This window comes from Oncorhynchus tshawytscha, linkage group LG10, assembly GCF_018296145.1.
Source record: "Oncorhynchus tshawytscha isolate Ot180627B linkage group LG10, Otsh_v2.0, whole genome shotgun sequence".
Classification (NCBI taxonomy): Eukaryota; Metazoa; Chordata; class Actinopteri; order Salmoniformes; family Salmonidae; genus Oncorhynchus; species Oncorhynchus tshawytscha.
The window spans coordinates 45,827,338-45,846,561 of NC_056438.1; the positions used below are offsets into that span (position 1 = coordinate 45,827,338).

Consider the following 19,224-nt stretch of genomic DNA (forward strand, 5'->3'; position numbering starts at 1 on the left):
TGGACTGTTGTTTCTCTTTGCTTATTTGAGCTGTTCTTGCCATGATATGTACTTAAAATTCTAAGGCACACCTGCTAATTAAAATGCATTCCAGGTGACTACCTAATGAAGCTGGTTGAGAGAATGCCAAGAGTGTGCAAAGCTGTCATCAAGGCAAAGGGTGGCTATTTGAAGAACCTCAAAAATATTTTGATTACTACATGATTCCATATGTGTTATATCATAGGCCATCATGTCTTCACTATTATTATACAATGTAGAATATAGTAAAAATAAAGAAAAACCATTCAATGAGTAGGTGTTCTAAAACTTTTGACCGGTAGGTTAACTCCGCAATGTTGGGTTATATTGGAGAGAGTCAGTCTAAATCATTTTCCACACACAGTCTGTGCCTGTATTTAGTTTATGCTAGTGAAGGCCGAGAATCCACTCTCACATAGGTATGTGGTTGCAAAGGGCATCAGTGTCTTACCAGTACGATTTTCCACAGCAGGATACTCTGAGCGCAGCCCAATCCAGAAATCTGGCAGTGGCATCTGATTACATTTCCACAGAACCGCTTGTTACAATTTCAATGAGGCTCTTTTGTTCAGATATCGATAAGTGGACTGGAGGCAGGGCATGAAAGAGATAACAAATCCAGTTGTTTGCTTGTGTCATCCTTTTCAGGAAAGTACCTGCATAATTGCACACCAAACAAACTCAGGTGCTTCGCTATATCACATTTGACATTGTCCTTAAGCTCGAGTTCATTTGCACACAAAAACATCATACAATGATGGAAAGATCTGTGTGTTGTCCTTCTTACCGCAGACAGAGAAGAGCTCCAACTTCTTAATCATAGCCTCAATTTAGATTCAGATCATTCAGCAGAGAAAAAACACCACCCAGATAGGCCAGTTGTGTGAGAAACCCGTCATCATGCAAGCAGTCAGACAAGTGAAAATCGTCAGTAAAGAAAACTTTAAGCTCGTCTCCCAATTCAAAAATATGTGTTAATACTTTGCCCTTTGATAACCAGCACACTTCTGTAGGTTGTAAAAGCATTACATGGTCACTGCTCATATCATTCCATCGTGCAGAAAATACACAAGAGTTCAGGGGCCTTGCTCTAACAAAGTTAACCATTTTCACTGTAGTGTCCAAAATGTCTTTCAAGCCGTCAGGCATTCCCTTGGCAGCAAGAGCCTCTCGGTGGACGCTGCAGTGTACCCAAGTGGCGTCGGGAGCAACTGCTTGCACCTGCGTTACCACTCCACTATGTCTCCCTGTCATGGCTTTTGCGCCATCAGTACAGATACCAACATGAGCAGTAGCTACATTTAGTTAGTGGAATTCCCGCGAGAGAGTAATGGTTAATGTGATTGGATGTTAATTATTTGACTAGGCTACCTGTATTTGACGTTGTGTTGTTATTTCGTTAAACACTAGATGGTTCAATTTTATTTTTGGCAGTGAAACGAGGCTACTCAGGAGAGAGAAAAAATATATAAATGAACTGTTTGAAAATGTGATCAAAAATATATCTTACATGTGAATCACATTTTTATTTGGTGTACCCCCGACGGCATTGCGCGTACCCCCCAGTTTGGGAATACCTGGTTTAGGCAATCCAAAAGCTTATACCAATATATAGGTCCAGATGTCAAAAAGGTCTGTGTGAAAAAACAGCCCCCCCATGCTTGCTTATAGTATTATGGAGAGGCCAGAAGACACATGAAGGATGGAGGTTTCCCCTGTGTTTCTAAGTCTAGCAAACAAGGCTGCTTGGCCGCAAAAAAAAAGTACAAATAAACTTTTATTTTCAATGTTTCTATTTTTTTGCTCCTAATTTGGAATCCTTTGTGGAGTTCTATTCAAGGTCCACACGTATCACCTCTCCACATGAATACAGCTAAAAGGGAAACCCCACTGCAGTCACAAACCGTGGAGAAAACAGAAACCAGGTGTAGCGCATTTGCCTTTGAAAACCAGCATGCGAGTGTGGGGTAGAGGGCTCTTGCCAGAGCACAAAGGTAACATTCAGTGTACCTTTACATGCACTTCGCTCCTAAGTGTTGTAAATTGAATGATAGAGTAGCCTGAAATCATGCTCCATCTTATCTTCCCAATTCCGATCGCATGATGTGCTCATGTTTGATTCGTAAAATGCATAGATTCTTAACGGACCCGTCAGTGAGCTACCTAAACCCGTATTGAGATGTGACTAGGTGGAATTTTGCTTTCTGGGAATGCTATTAAATCCGGAGGTTCTGGGCGGCACTAGAAAGTTGGCTGTCAGAAATACTACAATGTAAACCTACTTTTAAACCGTCTGTCTGCATATTTCAAGACATGGCATATGGGGGTGTAGTGAGATACCCGATGGATTTGACAATTCTCTTCTCAAATGTTTTTCTTTATACTAAAACTGCGGAAATTAATCCGGCATCAATAACAATGGATATATCTAAGGATTAGTATTTACATTTTGAAAGTGCGTGGGCTACGGAGAGTAATAAAATGGTGCAGTTTCAGACCATGTGGCGGAAGGTGATGCGGGCGCTGGTGATGGAGGTGTGTGCTAATATCCCATAACTCTTTTCAACGATGGGACCGGCTATCCAAGTTAGCATTGTCTTAACCTGTATATGTTCGACCTATGAGCAAATTAGGAAGTCAAATATGTGCTATGATTTGTTGATTCAACTCACATTACAAAAAAGTACATTCCATTGCATGAGCCACATCCGTTAACGTCTTTTGAATGAACATTCTACATTTCCATGGAAATTACTACATCACAATACCAGCCAGACATTGGGATTGTACCCATGAGTATGCCAGTCAAATTGCCAGGGTTAGAGGTTCCAAGCCTGTTCTATTCACTCTATTTCTATGTGTGCTGCTCCTGCATTTTGGTCATTCAGTCAGCTGTTCGATATCATTTTTTATTTTAATCTAATTTTATTTTCATGACGTTCTTCATCCATAACAGTTGGTTATTGTGCCAGCCCTACTGCGTCACAATTGAGGAAAGATGGGTGTTGAAGTTGAAGAAAAAGCCATAGAAGTTTGTAGAAGTTCAGAGAAACTGAAGTGTTGTCTCACTGTCTAGATCTTGCCGTAGCAAGAAACGTCCTGTAATATCCAAGCATCCCATTCTCACCCTCTACCCTTCACCCCAACCCAGGCAATGGCACAGTCAGTGGCAGTGTGTGTAACCATCAGAGAGCATGACAGGAGAAGCGTGAGATCAACCCAAGTAGGCCAGGGGGGGATGTTCTGCCAGCTCTATCACAAAGCGTGAAGATGCACTAACTGGCCCGTGGTGATAAGGATGGTAGAGCTCTGGCACCCTCTTCTCTTTAGCTTACCTATCAAGCCCAAATCATCATCTATACACAGTTCCAAAACCACCATGACAAGTTAATGACACACCCATTGCCATCAATGACATACATGGAATAATCAAATCTGTCTAAATGCTAGACACACAATTTGTCTTACCTTGTGTTTTGAATCCAAATGGAGGCAAGTAATTGCGGACTTTGGCCAGCCGCTTGAAGTTCCGGTCGAGAAACATGGGAGCTGGCTTCATGAACCTGTGAGAAGAACAGTAGAAAGAAGAGAAGGAGGGATTACTGTAAAACTTCAATAAATAGCCTGGCATTTTAAATCGCTGAAGAAAAACAGCACTTATTAGAGACGGGCTCCTATTTGAGCCAAGCGTCGATTTACCTAACACTTCTTAGGGGTAGGGTCTAGCGCCTGTTACTCAGGCCCAGAAGCCAGGATATACATATGTAGCATTGGCTAGAAAACACTGAGGTTTCTAAAACGGTTCAAATAATGTCTGAGACTATAACAGAATTGATATGGCAGGCGGAAATCCGAAGATGTATTATTTATTTGTTTTAGCTCCCAGGCTCTTATAATGGGTTTCTATTGTTTCTATGTAAATATTGATTGCAATTCCTATGGCTTCCACTAGACATCTACCGTCTTTATTCGAAGTTTCAGGCTTTCTTTTTTTGAAAAACAAACAAGAATTTGGAGTTTTGGTGAAGAGACCACAGGTACAATATCAGTCTTTCAGAGCGCTCGGAGGAGGGCGCTCGGTTACTAATTTTGGTTTCCTATTGAACATACTACTTTCCGTATTAAATGTTATAGTTGATTTACATTTTAGAGTACCTGAGGATTGAATAGAAACTTTGTTTGACTTGTTTGGATGAAGTTTAGCGGTAGCTTTTTGGACTCCTTTGTCTGCATGTTGAACGAGTGGATTACAGAAATCGATGGCGCCAACTAAACTGACTTTTTGGGATATAAAGGATTTTATCTAACAAAACGACCATTCAGGTTGTAGCTGGGACCCTTGGGATTGCAAACAGAGGAAGATCTTCAAAAGTAAGTGATTTATTTAAATCGCTATTTGTAATTTTGTTAAGCCTGTGCTGGTTAAAAAAAATATGTTGACGTGGGGCGCTGTCCTCAGACAATCGCATGGTATGTTTTTGCGGTAAAGCCTCTTTGAAATCTGACAAAGCAGTTAGATTAACAGGAATTTAAGCCTTTAAATGATGTAAAACACTTGTGTGTTCATGAATGTTTAATATTACAATTATTTATTTGAACTGCGCGCCCTCCAATTTCACCAGAAATTGCGCCCTCCAATTTCTCGGGCGTCCCGCTAATGATGCACACAGCTTTTGTTCAATAAAATGTTGAAAAGACTACCACACTAGTTATTGTGACCCCATATGACCTGTATAAACATTATAACAACAAATCCATCGCAGATCAGACGTGCAGACTAGGCTGCAGACGTGCAGACTATCATACACATCTGATTTTGCGCTTCAGCACCAGGGATAGCCCAAGAAAAAAAAAGATTAGGGATGGGGACGCAACAGCTAGCAACAATGACAGAATAAAAAATACATGTTTAATGCACATGACCGTGGGAATATCAGAGCTGTGTTCATTGTAACCTCGTAAATAATTATTTTATACCCAGCATTTATTTGAAAACGTGTTTATTTGCTGAAACGTGTGCTCGGCTATTAAAAAGGGCAGGCGGCCATTTGAGACTGCATTTAATTGGAGTCAAATAATATAAAACTTGTAAAACAGTTTGTCTGTACACTCATGAGAAGTCCAGCATGACTCAATTTAAATAAAATATGCCTACTGTGTTGCGATGTCCTCTCAATCCTAGATGCAGAGTTCAACAGCAAGCCCTTTCCTGCGCCAGATATTTAGTGAGAGATTCACCATAGATCGATTGCGGTGTTCATCAAGTTGAATTGAGACTTGCCAATGAGCAACAGAGTTTACCTGATAACCCAATACACAGGTGAGTGAGTTATCAAGCAGAGTACGTGGGTCTGGGGGTGCACAACCCTGATGTCTCTCTGGACACCAACTTAGAAGCTGACAGTTTCGTTCTAAAAGCGTTTCTTCCACCCTAAGAAGCCCATGGCCCCCACTTAACTCTACCGTGACCCTGGGGCTCTGGTGTTAATTCCCCGCCAGGAGTTAAAGACACTGGGCCGTAAGAGGAGACGCTTGTTCCACTCATCAATCTAACCGCGTCATCCCACTTTTCTACTCCCCCCATTCACCGAACCCATCCCGTTCACACAGGGTGCAAAATGGGTTGACTCAAGGAAGAGAGGAAAATAGAGAACAAGTCTGCTACATATACTCTTATCGACAATGTTTCTTCCCAGGAAAGGCCGAAACCATTCTTGACACAGTCTGGGTATACATGTCCTGACGATGTATCGATGTCAGTGTTTATCTGTCCCAGATGATTTGGGAAGGGATGTTGAGGAAATTAAAGTAGGCAGTGTTGATTGGTAATGTTTTCAGAAACAGCCAGCGCACGAACAAAGTGCTCCTACGCCAACCACTATTTGATAAAGCACTCCTCTCAAAAAAAAAAGAGCCACTTCCCCTGGTCAGGCCTTAGACCCGGGCTGTACGTGCTGCTTCTGGAAGTGTGGCCGGACGATGGATGTCTGTTTTTGTGACCCGCTGTCTCGCTGGGGAGAGCACCAGGGTCCTCGTTTAACAAGCCTGCGCCTCCAACGCTCCGCTTTTACAGCTCGCACTTAAGGTACTCACAACACGCTCGCAGATTGGGGTTTAAACAAGGGTATTACTGGTTCTAGGACAGTTTAGGTCATAAGTGATTCTTGTAGAGAAATTCTTTGTATGATTAGTAGCTCTTTCAAAAAATGTGGTTGTGGTAGAAAAGTCATCAGATTATATTTAAGTGATTCTAGTCATAAAAATGTGTATGGATAAACATGACATGCTATACTATATTGTAAGCCCATTTTAAGTACTTACAAGGAAAAATCTTTTTGCATCCTATGAAAACCTACACAGCATAGAGGACCAATGTGAGAGCGAGTGTTAGTGTGTGAGACTACTAGTTCGCTGTGATTACACAGTGAGGTCCCCGTGGTGTTTACACTGACAACAACAAGACGTTCTCTACAACTCACACAGGCCTGGGACGCAAACCACAACAACATCTAGAGGAGGAACTCAGGCTGGCTTCACTAGGCTAACCCCCAGGGGGGCTGCGTCTACATCCACGGGTTGTCTTAACCAACAACTAGTTACGGCTGACCACAGTGCACCCAGTCAAGATGGCTACTAACACCAAAGGAATCCGATTCCGCTATCAGGTCAGCAAACTTCACATCCTACTAATCGTGTCTGAACTCAAATGAGCCCATCTGAACTCAAATGAGCAAACACGGTTTACAAGAGGAGCCACTCCAAACTCTTTAATTGCACTTGATGCACCAAGAAAGAAAGAGTAAACAGTCATGTCTGGCTCTCTCTCCACACATCACCTGACAGAAACAGACGGGCAAAGACCCTTGCCAAAACAAACCCTGACTCATTAACGTGTGGCTTCAGGGGCCGAGCCGGGCATTAAATAACTTGGACTGTCAAGAGTATCCTAGCCTATGGATGGACAGACAGTGGATAGTTTGCTTGTCTTAAAGAGAGAGTGCTCCCAAAACAGGAGGCCCAGGCACATTGTGCTCATTTCCTCTCACTGGGGGCCATATTTTCATAACCGCGCCGCCCAAGTTCACCGGCAACACTTGATTTAGAGCTCCAATACAAACAGTTTGGCGTGAGGAGAGGGGAAGCGTTGAAAATAAATTGGATTCCACTGGGCAGGGCCTTTTGGAAGAGGACAAACATGGAGGATGGAGATGATTAGGGAGGGACCTCAAATTCAGGAGGTTAAGGGATCTGGCCGAGTAAATAACCATCAGTTGTTTTTACTACAGACTAAATTAATTTATGCCAAAATGTAATTTGCCAAAAATAAAATGCTGGCTACATCTTTACATGCATTATTATCCAATTTGGCCATGAGAAACCAAAGATGGGATTCAGATCTGGATAACAGAGCTGGGGTTGCCACTCCTCTATGAGAGTGGCCTGACATGGAAAAGTGGCCAAGAGGTAGCCGTTTACAGACATACAGTGCCTTTAGAAAGTATTCACACCCCTTGACTTTGTTAACATGTTTTTGTGTAACAGCCTGAATTTAAAATTGATTAAATTAAGATTTTGTGTCACTGACACTTTGTATTCAGGACCAAAAATTGTTTGGGGCAAATCCAATACAACACATTACTGAGTAACACACTCCATAGTTTCAAGCATAGTGGTGGCTGCATCATGGTATGGGTATGCTTGTAATCGTTAAGGACTAGAGAGATAAAAATAAACAGAATGGAGTTTGCTTTCCACTGGGAAATGAATTTGCCTTTCAGCAGAACAATAACTTAAAACAAGGCCAAATATACACTAGAGTTGCTCATCAAGACCACATTGAATGTTACTGAGTGGCTAAGTTAAAGTTTAAACTTAAATCGGCTTGAAAATCTATAGGAAGACTTGAAAACAGTTGTCTAGCAATGATCAATAACCAACTTGACAGAGCACGAATTTTCAAAAGAATAATGTTCTAATATTAAACAATCCAGGTGTGCAAAGCTCTTAGAGACATACCCAGAAAGACTCACAGCCGCAATCGCTGCCAAAGGTGTATTGAATCACGGGTGTGAATGTTAAAAGATGTGTGGTATTATGTGTAGACGGATGAGAAAAAATATTTAATCCATTTTGAATTCAGGCTGTAACAATTTTTGGGGGGAAAAAGTCAAGCGGTTTGGCATCTGTGTTTGTACATGTCATGTATGACCAATCACGTTTTGCTTTCCCCAATCACACATGACAAACCTCAAACTCTAGGACATCTAACAGATACACCCAACTTTGTCACTCTAAGCCATTAATAGTGCTAATTGAACTGTGTGTGACTGAAGTGAACGTGGTAGTAATCAATGCAGTCCCAAGCAGGTGCTCTCTGTTGTAGGGAACTTTGATCTGAAAACGTGTGGCTGATTAGAGGAAGTGGTTGGGAGACATCGTTAACACACAGCCTCCTAGTTGGGAGGGCAGTTCCCTGGAAACCAGGCGGCTTTTTTAACGACTGCTCTAATTTAGCAGAGCCCCAACGTAGCTCTTCCAAGTAAGCCCTTTTCTCTCATAATAATCATAAGCCTATTTGTGTAACGCCTCAACGGCCCCTTTTGGTTTCCGTACAGAAATCTATTATCTACACAAAAAATGCCAGTCTTTTCTGTTCAGAAAGTATAACACACAGAATAAAAGAAATATCAGGATATCTTTAATAAAGCTGTCACAGTCATTGCTGGTCTAAGCGAATATGAGACACTTTTAGCCATCTTTTCACAGACTACACATCAACACAACCTCATCGTATGTTAAGATGGAGTCCCCATCTTCCACGTTTAGGAGCAGCTGAGTAAAATGCCTTGGGAAAATCTTCTGCTATGTGGAAAATGTTCCTCTATTGGCCATAGCTGATTGAGGCCTCATGGAATAATGACCTATGGCTGGAGAGAAGGGTGGAGTGATGGCATCAAAGGCCCAGTGACATCACGGAGGGCCGTCAAGTGTTCCGTGGATTGTGTTTGAAGGAGGAAGTGATGAGTCATGCCCTCCTGGACAGGAAGTCGGTGCCCCTCCGACAATAAGCCTCTGAGGCACCGCTGGTGACCATTTCAAATGGGGAGAGGATGGGGGGGTTACGCTGTCCCAACAGAGATGCTTTTGTGTTCAGAGGGCTGATGGGGAAATGGTATGAAGTTTGTGGTGAGGAAATGAATGAATGAAACATGACTGAAAACTAAAAGATTGTGTGGAAATGTGGGGCTTTTATGTTACGAGCCGTTCCCCGTAGGCCATGCAGGCTGGAGTAATGACATAACGTCTCCAGGGAGCGTCTCAATAGTCTAGAGTGGCTGCCTTTCCATCTCCACTGAACTGAACTGAACTATGGCATATGCCTACTGTGAATTTGCCTTCATCTTACAACCTTTTTTTTATTTTTTATTTTTAAGCTTTATTTAATTAGGTAAGTCAGTTAAGAACAAATTCTTATTTACATTGACGGCCTAGGAACAGTGGGTTAAATGCCTTGTTCAGAGGAAGAACAACAGACTTTTACCTTGTCAGCTCGGGGATTCGATCTGGCCCAACGCTCTAACCACTAGGTTACCTGCCGCCCCAAGTTTTCAAGTCAGTGCAAAGTACAAAAGGGGTGAAAACAGGGAGAGGAAGCCTCTTAAGACTCTTGAAATGCACCCAATGACTAATCCATCCCTGAAGCGAGAACAGGAGTTTTGCTCACTTTGGATAGATGGCGGTCATCTTGGCCGCTGCGTAGCCCGGCTTGCAAACTCCTTCGCTGAGGTTGCCATACTTGTACACCAACTCCGCTGGCCTGTAAGTGGCGCCAAGAGGGGAGGATAAAGGGGATTAGATGAGACTGAGAACAACGTGACATGATAACAAGCAGTGTTTGCACATCTACACATAATCCAATTTAGACAAAGATCTCCCTGGAAGATAGAACTAAAAACAGTTTGATATGCCCCCTTAAGCCCGTCCTATGCTGTTCCTGTCCGATTTAAAAAGGTAAAGTAGGGACTAAGAAGCTCAAGTTCAAACCAGCCCCTTGTATCTCCTCCTCACTGCGATCATACTCATTAATTACCTGCTATATGGCATGAGACTAGTTCAAATAAACAGGGGGAAAGGAGGGAGGTCCCAGCGTTATGGGAGGCCTATCTGTCACACACCAAGTCAGTGTTGATAAGATGGGAGGGTATGGCAGGGGAGAGGGGCGTGGATGGACAGGCTGTAGCTGGAGTGGACTGGGGTCTCTTGCTGACGTGCTATCTTTGCTAAGTCAGAGGGAGTGATCAAAATTGGGGACCACTGCTGTAGGCAGTTGTATTAGCAGCCCCAGATAAGAACCAGCATAACCCTTCTCCTGAAGTTGTGCTTATAGTGTGAATATATGGTGAGGGCAGATATGCCCTCAGAGGCCGGCGTGATGATGAGAACATGGCCTGTGAGCTAGGGGACGAGGGACTGGGGCCTCCTATGAAAGTTTACAGTGGATGTGCAACACACACACAAACATAGCTGAGCTCTCACGCCAAACAAAATAAAATTACTCAAGTTTGCATATAAGCCAGAACCAACACCTCCATTTAACCCACAAACAAACCTTTACACTCATTAGCCATATAGAGATTCATATGGCCATTACAATTCAACCCAGCACACCTGCTTGGTGTCAAATTGGGCAAAATAATCCCAATTAATGTTTATTTGAATGGATTGATGGATGTGAGATTAATAAATCACAAATTCAATGTCACATTTGATTAATTATCCCAATGATTACATCTATTGGGCTATGTGTAATCTAAGAACCAGAGTCAATCTAAGAATACAACTAATATTCAGGATACCATCTCCAGTTCAGTTTCTGATTTGTTTTTGTTCAAACTGAATATAGCCCATTCTTATGAGGGGAGACGTCTTGGTTATAGCTAAGTCCATTCCTTAAAAAAAATAGCCTCGGACAACCAACTACAACAATCAATTGGAGATGAGTAACCATACCCTATTGGTTTAAAATTATAAAATTGTACTTTACCAAAAAGTTGTTTTTACTTACAACTGTCCATCCAGCTTCAGCAGAAAGCCCTGCTTATCATACACTAGAAAAAGAGATAACTGAAATTAACAAACAGGAGTCCAAACGGCTTGTGAACTAGGACTCGTCCCATACACGGGAGACAGAGTGATCATCCATCCTCATGTTGAATGTAGTTGTACATCTCTCTCCAAGTAAACAGCCTGTGCATTTTCATAAAGAAAAAATAAAGAAAAGCAAAACACTTGGTTGAAAGCATTAGGGTTAGAGAGTGGTTTTTTTGCGGCCGGTCAAACAAGCGGGGGGTGTTAAGGAAGGCCAGCCAAAAACATTCCCGCCGAGGTTCAAGTCCAAATGACAAGTTAAAAACAGCAGTTGTGGTTCACCTATGGAGGAGGAGCGTGTGGGGTCGGGTCCACAGGTGCCGTTTCAAGCGTAGTTGGCAGTTAGGCTTTTTCAGTAGAGCGGGGGAAAGAAGCACAAGCCAAATGTGCCTTTAAAAAGATCTACCTGCTGTTTTCCCCTGAGACAAGAGAAAACTGTTAACAGCTTAGTAATAGTGTGTCCTTCAACATGGAAATTAATTCCACAAGACAGTTATTTGAATTCCACTTCAGTCCGTTTGTGTACACATGTATCCAGCATTGTGACCTGGACGTGACTCGGCATGACGTCAATCTACCACGAGGCATGCTGACTTAGTTTATATGTCATTCTGTCAAACCGTTTGGGTCTACAGAATGCCCCAGGTCTCTGGAACCAACTGCTACTGAAGTATTGACATTTTGCCATGTCTCTGTAAAATACAGCAAAGACTTAAGAGTACGTTACTAGTGAAGCTCTAAAAGTTCCGCAATTATCCATATCTTTACCATTACTCACAACTCATAACAGCATCTTCCGATGAAGCCAGTAAATACTATAGGCTATATATGTGATGCAAAAAAACATGAAGGACAGCGATTTCAAAACATGCCTGTTACATAAATGACACCTCATCAAAACAATACAATTAGCAATTGGGGAGAAAAGGGTGAAAGGGAAGCAGATCTCACCACTCCTGTGGTTGTGCTACACCTTCAGGGGGATGCTAGAGGAGAGAAAGAGAGAGAGAGAGAGAGAGAGAGAGAGAGAGAGAGAGAGAGAGAGAGAGAAACGGGTGGATGGGGGCATGGGTTTTAATGCAGCGGCTATGAGTGTGTGTCGGTGGAAGGAAGCATGTTGTAGCCTGAGCTGAGCGGAGAAAGCAGCAGGACCCTGCCTGTACAGCACAAACCTTAGCCACTGAAACCACCAAGGTGATGCCTTCAGACTCTGTGTTGCCGCCTAACCTTTATGCCCCTTTTCCATGACTGATCCAGAGGTACTCTCCTGGTGATCAACAACAGAGGGCGCTGTTGAATCACATTTAATACAAGCGACATGAATAATTGAGCTATGCTTTATTTGCTCCATCCACATTGGGTTTGGGGATATGTGGTCAAAGTCGAGAGGAGTCTACGTGCAGCTCACAGTTGTGCACTTTTCGGATCAGACAGGCTGAAACGCCCCCACTCACTCGTGTCTGGGGTCCATCCAATGTCTAGGGTATGCATGGTTGTTGACTGGATTCAAAAGGTTGGAGAGAGATGGTGCCACATTTGCCTGTAAAACAAATGTCTCGCTCGCCATCCCATCTCAATAGGACGCCTTTCAAAAAACGGTTTGGGAGCATGTCCAGTAGCCCTTTCCAGGGAAAAGGGTGCCAAGTGTGGGGCCTTTGTAAAAACAGTGGGCAGCGACACAGAGCCCTGCAGGGAGTCTGGCCATGCACGATGTTGGGAGGCGACACAGTCCAATAATGATGAGCAGCGACTATGAAATGAAAAACTGTCCTACTCTGTAATACCGTCTATCAAAGACCAGATTTACTGATTGTTTCATCTTCCCCTGCTTGCCTTTCAATACCACAACATGTTCCATGTAAGCATTTTACTTTCTAATTGGGATGATGTCGACTGCAGAGAAGCTCTATTGGCGCAAAACAAAAGGAGCGTGAACTTTTAAGAGATGAGGAACCCCCCGAACACGGCCGCTGAGGTATAATATGCTTTTCAGGAGGCACTTGGAAGTGTATTGTTGAAAAGGGGTGAGAGGAAAGGGGGGGAAAGGTTTGTACCTGAGCCTACTATTCGTCCCACGGTGAGAGCAATTTCCGCTTCCAACTCTGAAACACAAGAGGGTCAGATAGACCCAGTCGGTGGGGGTTACCATGGCAAACAGTGTCCGCAGCCAAGAAGGAAGGAGGGGGAGAGGTTAGTGGCATTAGAACCCAAAGTTTTTATATATACACAACCGTTCAAACGTTTGGGGTCACTTAGAAATAAATGTCCTTGTTTTTTAAAGAAAAGCACAGTTTGCGCTGTTCTGTGAAGGGAGTAGTACAAAGCGCTGTATAAGATCTTCAGTTTCTGGGCAATTTCTCGCATGGAATAGCCTTCATTTCTCAGAACAAGAATAGACTGACGAATTTCAGAAGAAAGGTCTTTGTTTCTGGCCATTTTGAGCCTGTAAATCAAACCCACAAATACTGATGCTCCAGATACTCAACTAGGCTGTTTTATTGCTTCTTTAATCAGCACATAATTGGGTTTTCTAATGGGTTTTCTATTGATCAACTAGCCTTTTAAAATGATAAACTTGGATTAGCTAACACAACATGCCATTGCAACACAGGAGTGATGGTTGCTGATAATGGGCCTATGTAGGTAGATATTCCATTAAATCAGCCATTTCTAGCTACAATAGTCATTTACAACATTATCAATGTCTACACTGTATTTCTGATCAATTTAATGTTATTTTAAAAATTGACCCCAAAAAATGCTTTTCTTTCAAAACAAGGACATTTCTAAGTGACCCCAAACTTTTGAACGTAGTGTGTGTGTGTGTGTGTGTGTGTGTGTGTGTGTGTGTGTGTGTGTGTGTGTGTGTGTGTGTGTGTGTGTGTGTGTGTATGAAATGCACCTTCCCGGTTATTTTAGTGTTTGTTATTGCGGTTTCTGAACAGTACAAGCAAAGACCACAGTAAAGAGTGAATGAGCACATTCTCTTCAGAAAGACATAAGGAGAGGATAAAACGCAAGGCTTTTGATGTAGTGTTAGCAGAAAGTTGATGTTCCAACGTGAGCCCCTAAGCATCCCGATTGCACCACTTTCCCACTGTCACCCAATGAAAGAGGGCTAGCGCCTCTACCTGTGGTGCTTTGACCTTTAGACTGGAATATGATAGTGGGCTCCGAATCAAATCTCTGCAAACAAAATGGGTTAGAGGACATCAGAGGAGCCAGAATGGCAGCTCACTCGTGCCATTGCCGGTGAGCTGTTGGAGCAACTGAGACCAAGAGGGCTCGACAGGAAAAGGAAGAGTAGGCCTGGGAGACAGAGCAGATAAACAAGCACAGAGACGGATAGAAAACAAATGAACAGAGACACAGCCACACACAGCTTGGGCTCAAAGTGAAGATAGTTGTTTTGCCCTACAAAATATTCTCAAGACAGAGGAGACTACTCCTAAAGTCCATGTGATTTTCAGGCAGGTTGGACTGGCCCATTACGGAGGGCGTATAAATGTAACCATTGCCTATCAGGGCGTGTAAAACTGTTTAACTTAATTCAATTAACTGCGGACCCACCCTGACCTTTGAATCCCCCTGCCCTGTTTATGAGGGTTTGTTATCTTTAGCAGTTGGCAACAGGTCCGCATTTCCTTTCCACTTCCCCTTACAGATTAGTCTTTTTAATTTATATTTCAAAGAGATAAATATGGCGAACTCTTGCATACAGAGGATCAGGTTCAAACAGAACCATCCCATGTCTTCACGAGCAACAAAATATTCCTCTATCAAAATAAGCAGAGGACAGCTGTCGTGTTCTTTTATCCAACTGCTGATGATTAAGCAACCAACAGACCTCTGCTGAACAATGAGACAGGAGTCATGAATTGTATTCTGTTTGATCATTAAAGCAAAGCAGGAGGCATGGCTATTCTAGGCCGGAAACCCTGGGTTTTGTTTGGTACTACCCTAGTATTTAAGTGCACAAAAAATGGCCATACTAGGGATGTAACGATTCACTGGTGCGCAGGACAATAACCCAAAAGACAAGGCCAAACCTACACTGAAGTTGCTTACCGTTACGTCCCCCAGCAAGAAATCAAACATTGTCGCTCAAACAGAAGGCGGAATTAACAGTGGGTTCTAGAAGGTCTTCTGAAAGACACTCATAGGGGTGTCCTCTGAAAGTTGACTAGCAACAACTGGGACCCAAAAAGACACCCACCATGAGCGCCCACTAAATTTGCCCAAGAAGAGGCAAACAAAATAAAAGCTCACACCAAGCTTAAAGACAGGGAGAAAACCAAAAGGTGGACAAAAATGAAAACAGGGAAGATCAGAAAAATGATTACATTTTTTTTTAAATACAATCAAATGTGTTAACCCTCCACATCTTGCAAGAACACTGGAGCGCTGGGCCAGCCGCTCTTAAATATCACAGATGAAAGACCTGACCAAATGAGATGACATGCCAGGACAAGTGGAATACATACTGATTAACGAAGTGACACCAATCAGTGCGCCAACCTCAAAATATAACAACGAAGGCTTGTAACATTTACCAAAATAAGACAGTGAATGTTCCGAGTGGCAGAGTTACAGTTTTGACTTAAATCTGCTTGAAAATCTATGGCAAGACCCATTGTCTAGCAATGATCAACAACCAATTTGACAGGGCTTGAAGAATTTTGAAAATAATAAATCGTCAAATGTTACACAATCCAGGTGTGGAAAGATTTACTCAGAAACACTCAAAGCTGTAATTGCTGCCAAAGGTAATTCTAACATGTATTGACTCAAGGGGTTGAATACTTATCTAATCAAGATGAATGATATTTATTTTTCCTCAAATTGTTTTACAAAAATGTTTTTATTATAATATACAGGAACTCAAGTTGTTTTGTTTACCTTACCTAGAATACCTCAAATGCCAACCATATTACCTCCCCAAGAGAATTATATTATAGTCACAGCCGTATATATTCCCCCTCAAGCAGATACCACGACAGCCCTCAAGGAACTACATTGGACTTCGTGCAAACTGGAAACCACATGTCCTGAGGCTGCATTTATAGTAGCTGGGGACTTGAAAGCAAATTTGAGGAAAACTCTACAGAAGTTCTATCAACACATTGCCTCGAGTACTCGCGCTTCAAAAACACTCGACTATTGTTACTTTCCCTTCCGGGATAGCTACAAGGCCCTGCCCCTCCCCCTCCCCCCCCCACGACTCCATTCTGCTTCTCCCTTCCTATAGGCAGAAACTCAAACAGGATGTACCCGTGCTAAGGTCTATTCAACGCTGGTCTGAATCGGAATCCATGCTTCAAGATTGATCACGCGGACTGCGATATGTTCTGGGTTTCCTCTGAGAATAACATTGACCTATTACACGGGCCAGGTGACTGAGTTAGGAAATGTATAGGGGTTCCAAAAACCGTTGGCAGATGACAGCATTCGCGAAAAACTGAAAATGCGAACCACAGCATTTAACTACGGCAAAGGTGACTGGGAATATGGTTAAATACAAACAGTGTAGTTATTCCCTCCGTAAGGCAATCACAGGCAAAACATCAGTACAGAGAAAAAGTGGAGTCGTAATTCAACGGCGCAGACACGAGACGTATGTGGCAGGGTCTACAGACAATCACGGACTACAAAGGGAAAACATGCCACATTGTGGACGTCTTGCTCCCGGACAAGCCAAACACCTTCACACGCTTTGAGGATAACACAGTGCCACCGACGAGGTCCGCTCCCAAGGACTGTGGGCTCTCGTTCTCTATGGCCGACATGAGTAAGACATTTAAGCATGATAAACCCTCCCTGTCGCAGTCTGCTGTCACCACTTGCTTGAAGATCTCCACCATTGTTCCTGTACCCAAGAAAGCAAAGCAAAGGTAACTGAACTAAATGAATATCACCCCGTAGCACTCACTTCTGTCTTAATGAAGTAGCTTGAGAGGCTAGTTAAGGATCATGTCACCTCCACCTTATCTGACACCCTATAACCCATCAATTTGCATACTGCCCCAATAGATATCCAGACGACGCAGTCACCATCCTACTGCCCTATCCCATCTGGACAAGAGGGATACCTATGTAAGAATGCTGTTCATGGACTATAGCTCAGGCAGCAACACCATAAGTACCCTCCAAGCTCATCATTAAGCTCAGGGACCTGGGTCTGAACCCCACCCTGGACTTCCTGACGGGCCACCATGCAAGCGATGCAACTGCACCGCCAACAACCGTAGGGCTCTCCAGAGGGTGGTGCGGTCTGCCCAATGCATCACTAGGGACAGACTTCCTGCCTCCAGGACATCTACAGCACCCGATGTCATAAGGCCAAACAGATCATCAAGGACATCAACCACCTGAGCCACAGCCTGTTCACCCCACTATCATCCAGGAGCTGAGGTCAGTACAGGTGCATCAAAGCTGGGGCCGAGAGACAAAAACAGCTTCCATCTCAAGGCCATCAGACTGATAAAATAGCCATCACTAGCCGGCTACCACCGGGTTACTAAACCCTGCACCTTAGAAAGTGACCAGTGATTCCATGTCTAATAAAATGGGACACTAGTCACTTTAATAATGTTTACATACTGTTTTACTAATTTCATATGTATATACTGTATTCTACTGTATTTTAGTCAATGCCACTCTGACATAGCTTGTCCCAATATTGATATATTTCTTAAATTCAGTATTTTACTTTTAGGTGTGTACACTGTTGAATTTAGGAACACAAACATTTCGCTACACCCGCAATACCATCTGCTAAATATGTGTATGTGACCAATGAAATTTGATGTGTGTTTTACCAAAATAAAAGCTACCCGAGACAATATATCTGGCTATACCTGCTGAACGATACTTTACAATAGATTTTATTTTGATGGTTCAGGTTCACCATCAGCTTAGTTTTGCTTTAAACAATCAGTGTATATGGTAATTTTTTTATAGAGGGTAAAGTTGATAATTTCATAACAAGGACAGCAATCACTTTTGTTGGGTGCACTGCATGGCCAAAGCGAGAAGAGAAGGTGACTCCATAACTTCCAAACGGTGAAAACCATTTGATTTTGAGATCGGGTGATATCCAAAGTTGTGATACATATATATATTTGTTTATCCATTAATTGGCTATGTCCTAGCTAATTTGTAAACTATAAATATTGATACATTACTAGCTCAAGGGTGATTCTCACAAAACTGGCACTTAACCAAAAAAATATTATGCCACCATAAATCCTCTTGGATCACTAAGATTAAGATCTGCAGTTATTTCATAAATATTATGTTTATTGATCAGATATTATAACATTTTACTACAATTTCCACAACTACCAATGCAAAAATTCTCATTACCGCAATAGTTTGAAGTCCAAAAAAGTTCCATCTAATATTTAACATTTCTCACTTAATGAGAAGGCCTGACTTAAAAATAACACTGAAAACACGCACACTTAATCTCATTACCCCAACACAACCTTTCCTCAATGTTTTTTATTATAATTACTTGTGTATACGTGTTATTTTCAAGTACACATTTGAATAAAGAACAAAAATGGCACACTATCAGATTAAGCCAAAATTACTAAAGTATTCATTACATTTTTCATAGCATTTCCGAAATATTGGTGCATTACAGTAATAAACAGATTTCGGAAATGAGAATGCATGTTTCGGTAATGAGTGTTAGATAGTTTGCCATTGAAAAACTGTATTGAGCTCTATTAGAGATTCAGTAACTCAATAAATCAAACGGTAATTTGTTCATCCCAAATGCCTTGCATAATACAAAAATCACTTAAGCTAAATGTATTCTAAAATTGCATTAAGTATAAGTACTGTAATTACATGAATGTATTTTCAAAAGCATAAAAAAGGTGACTTGTTTAGAAAAAGTTAATTCCCCAGGGTCTTTACAGGTAATATCAGTGTATTAGTGGTTGAGTGGTTGGTTCTAAGGTATTTACATTTCTAAATTGAATGGAATCCTATGGACAAATGGCACAACATGATATGCCTATAAAATAAAATATGTGGGATATGGAC

General features: G+C 42.2%; 1 protein-coding gene across 4 annotated transcripts in view; it reads right to left on the minus strand.

Moving 5' to 3' along the window:
• LOC112260287 (CMP-N-acetylneuraminate-beta-1,4-galactoside alpha-2,3-sialyltransferase) overlaps positions 1-19,224 on the minus strand; it is an 87,648-nt gene that overhangs the window by 39,515 nt on the left and 28,909 nt on the right. For 3 of the 4 annotated variants that reach the window (XM_024435276.2, XM_024435277.2, XM_024435278.2), the window contains 4 exons: positions 13,224-13,271; positions 11,087-11,129; positions 9,746-9,838; positions 3,490-3,584 (listed from right to left, as the gene is read on the minus strand). In XM_024435276.2, the coding sequence (XP_024291044.1) occupies positions 3,490-3,584; positions 9,746-9,838; positions 11,087-11,129; positions 13,224-13,271 (279 nt within the window). The remainder of the gene's footprint in view (positions 1-3,489; positions 3,585-9,745; positions 9,839-11,086; positions 11,130-13,223; positions 13,272-19,224) is intronic. The other variant, XM_024435279.2, reaches the window with a different exon arrangement.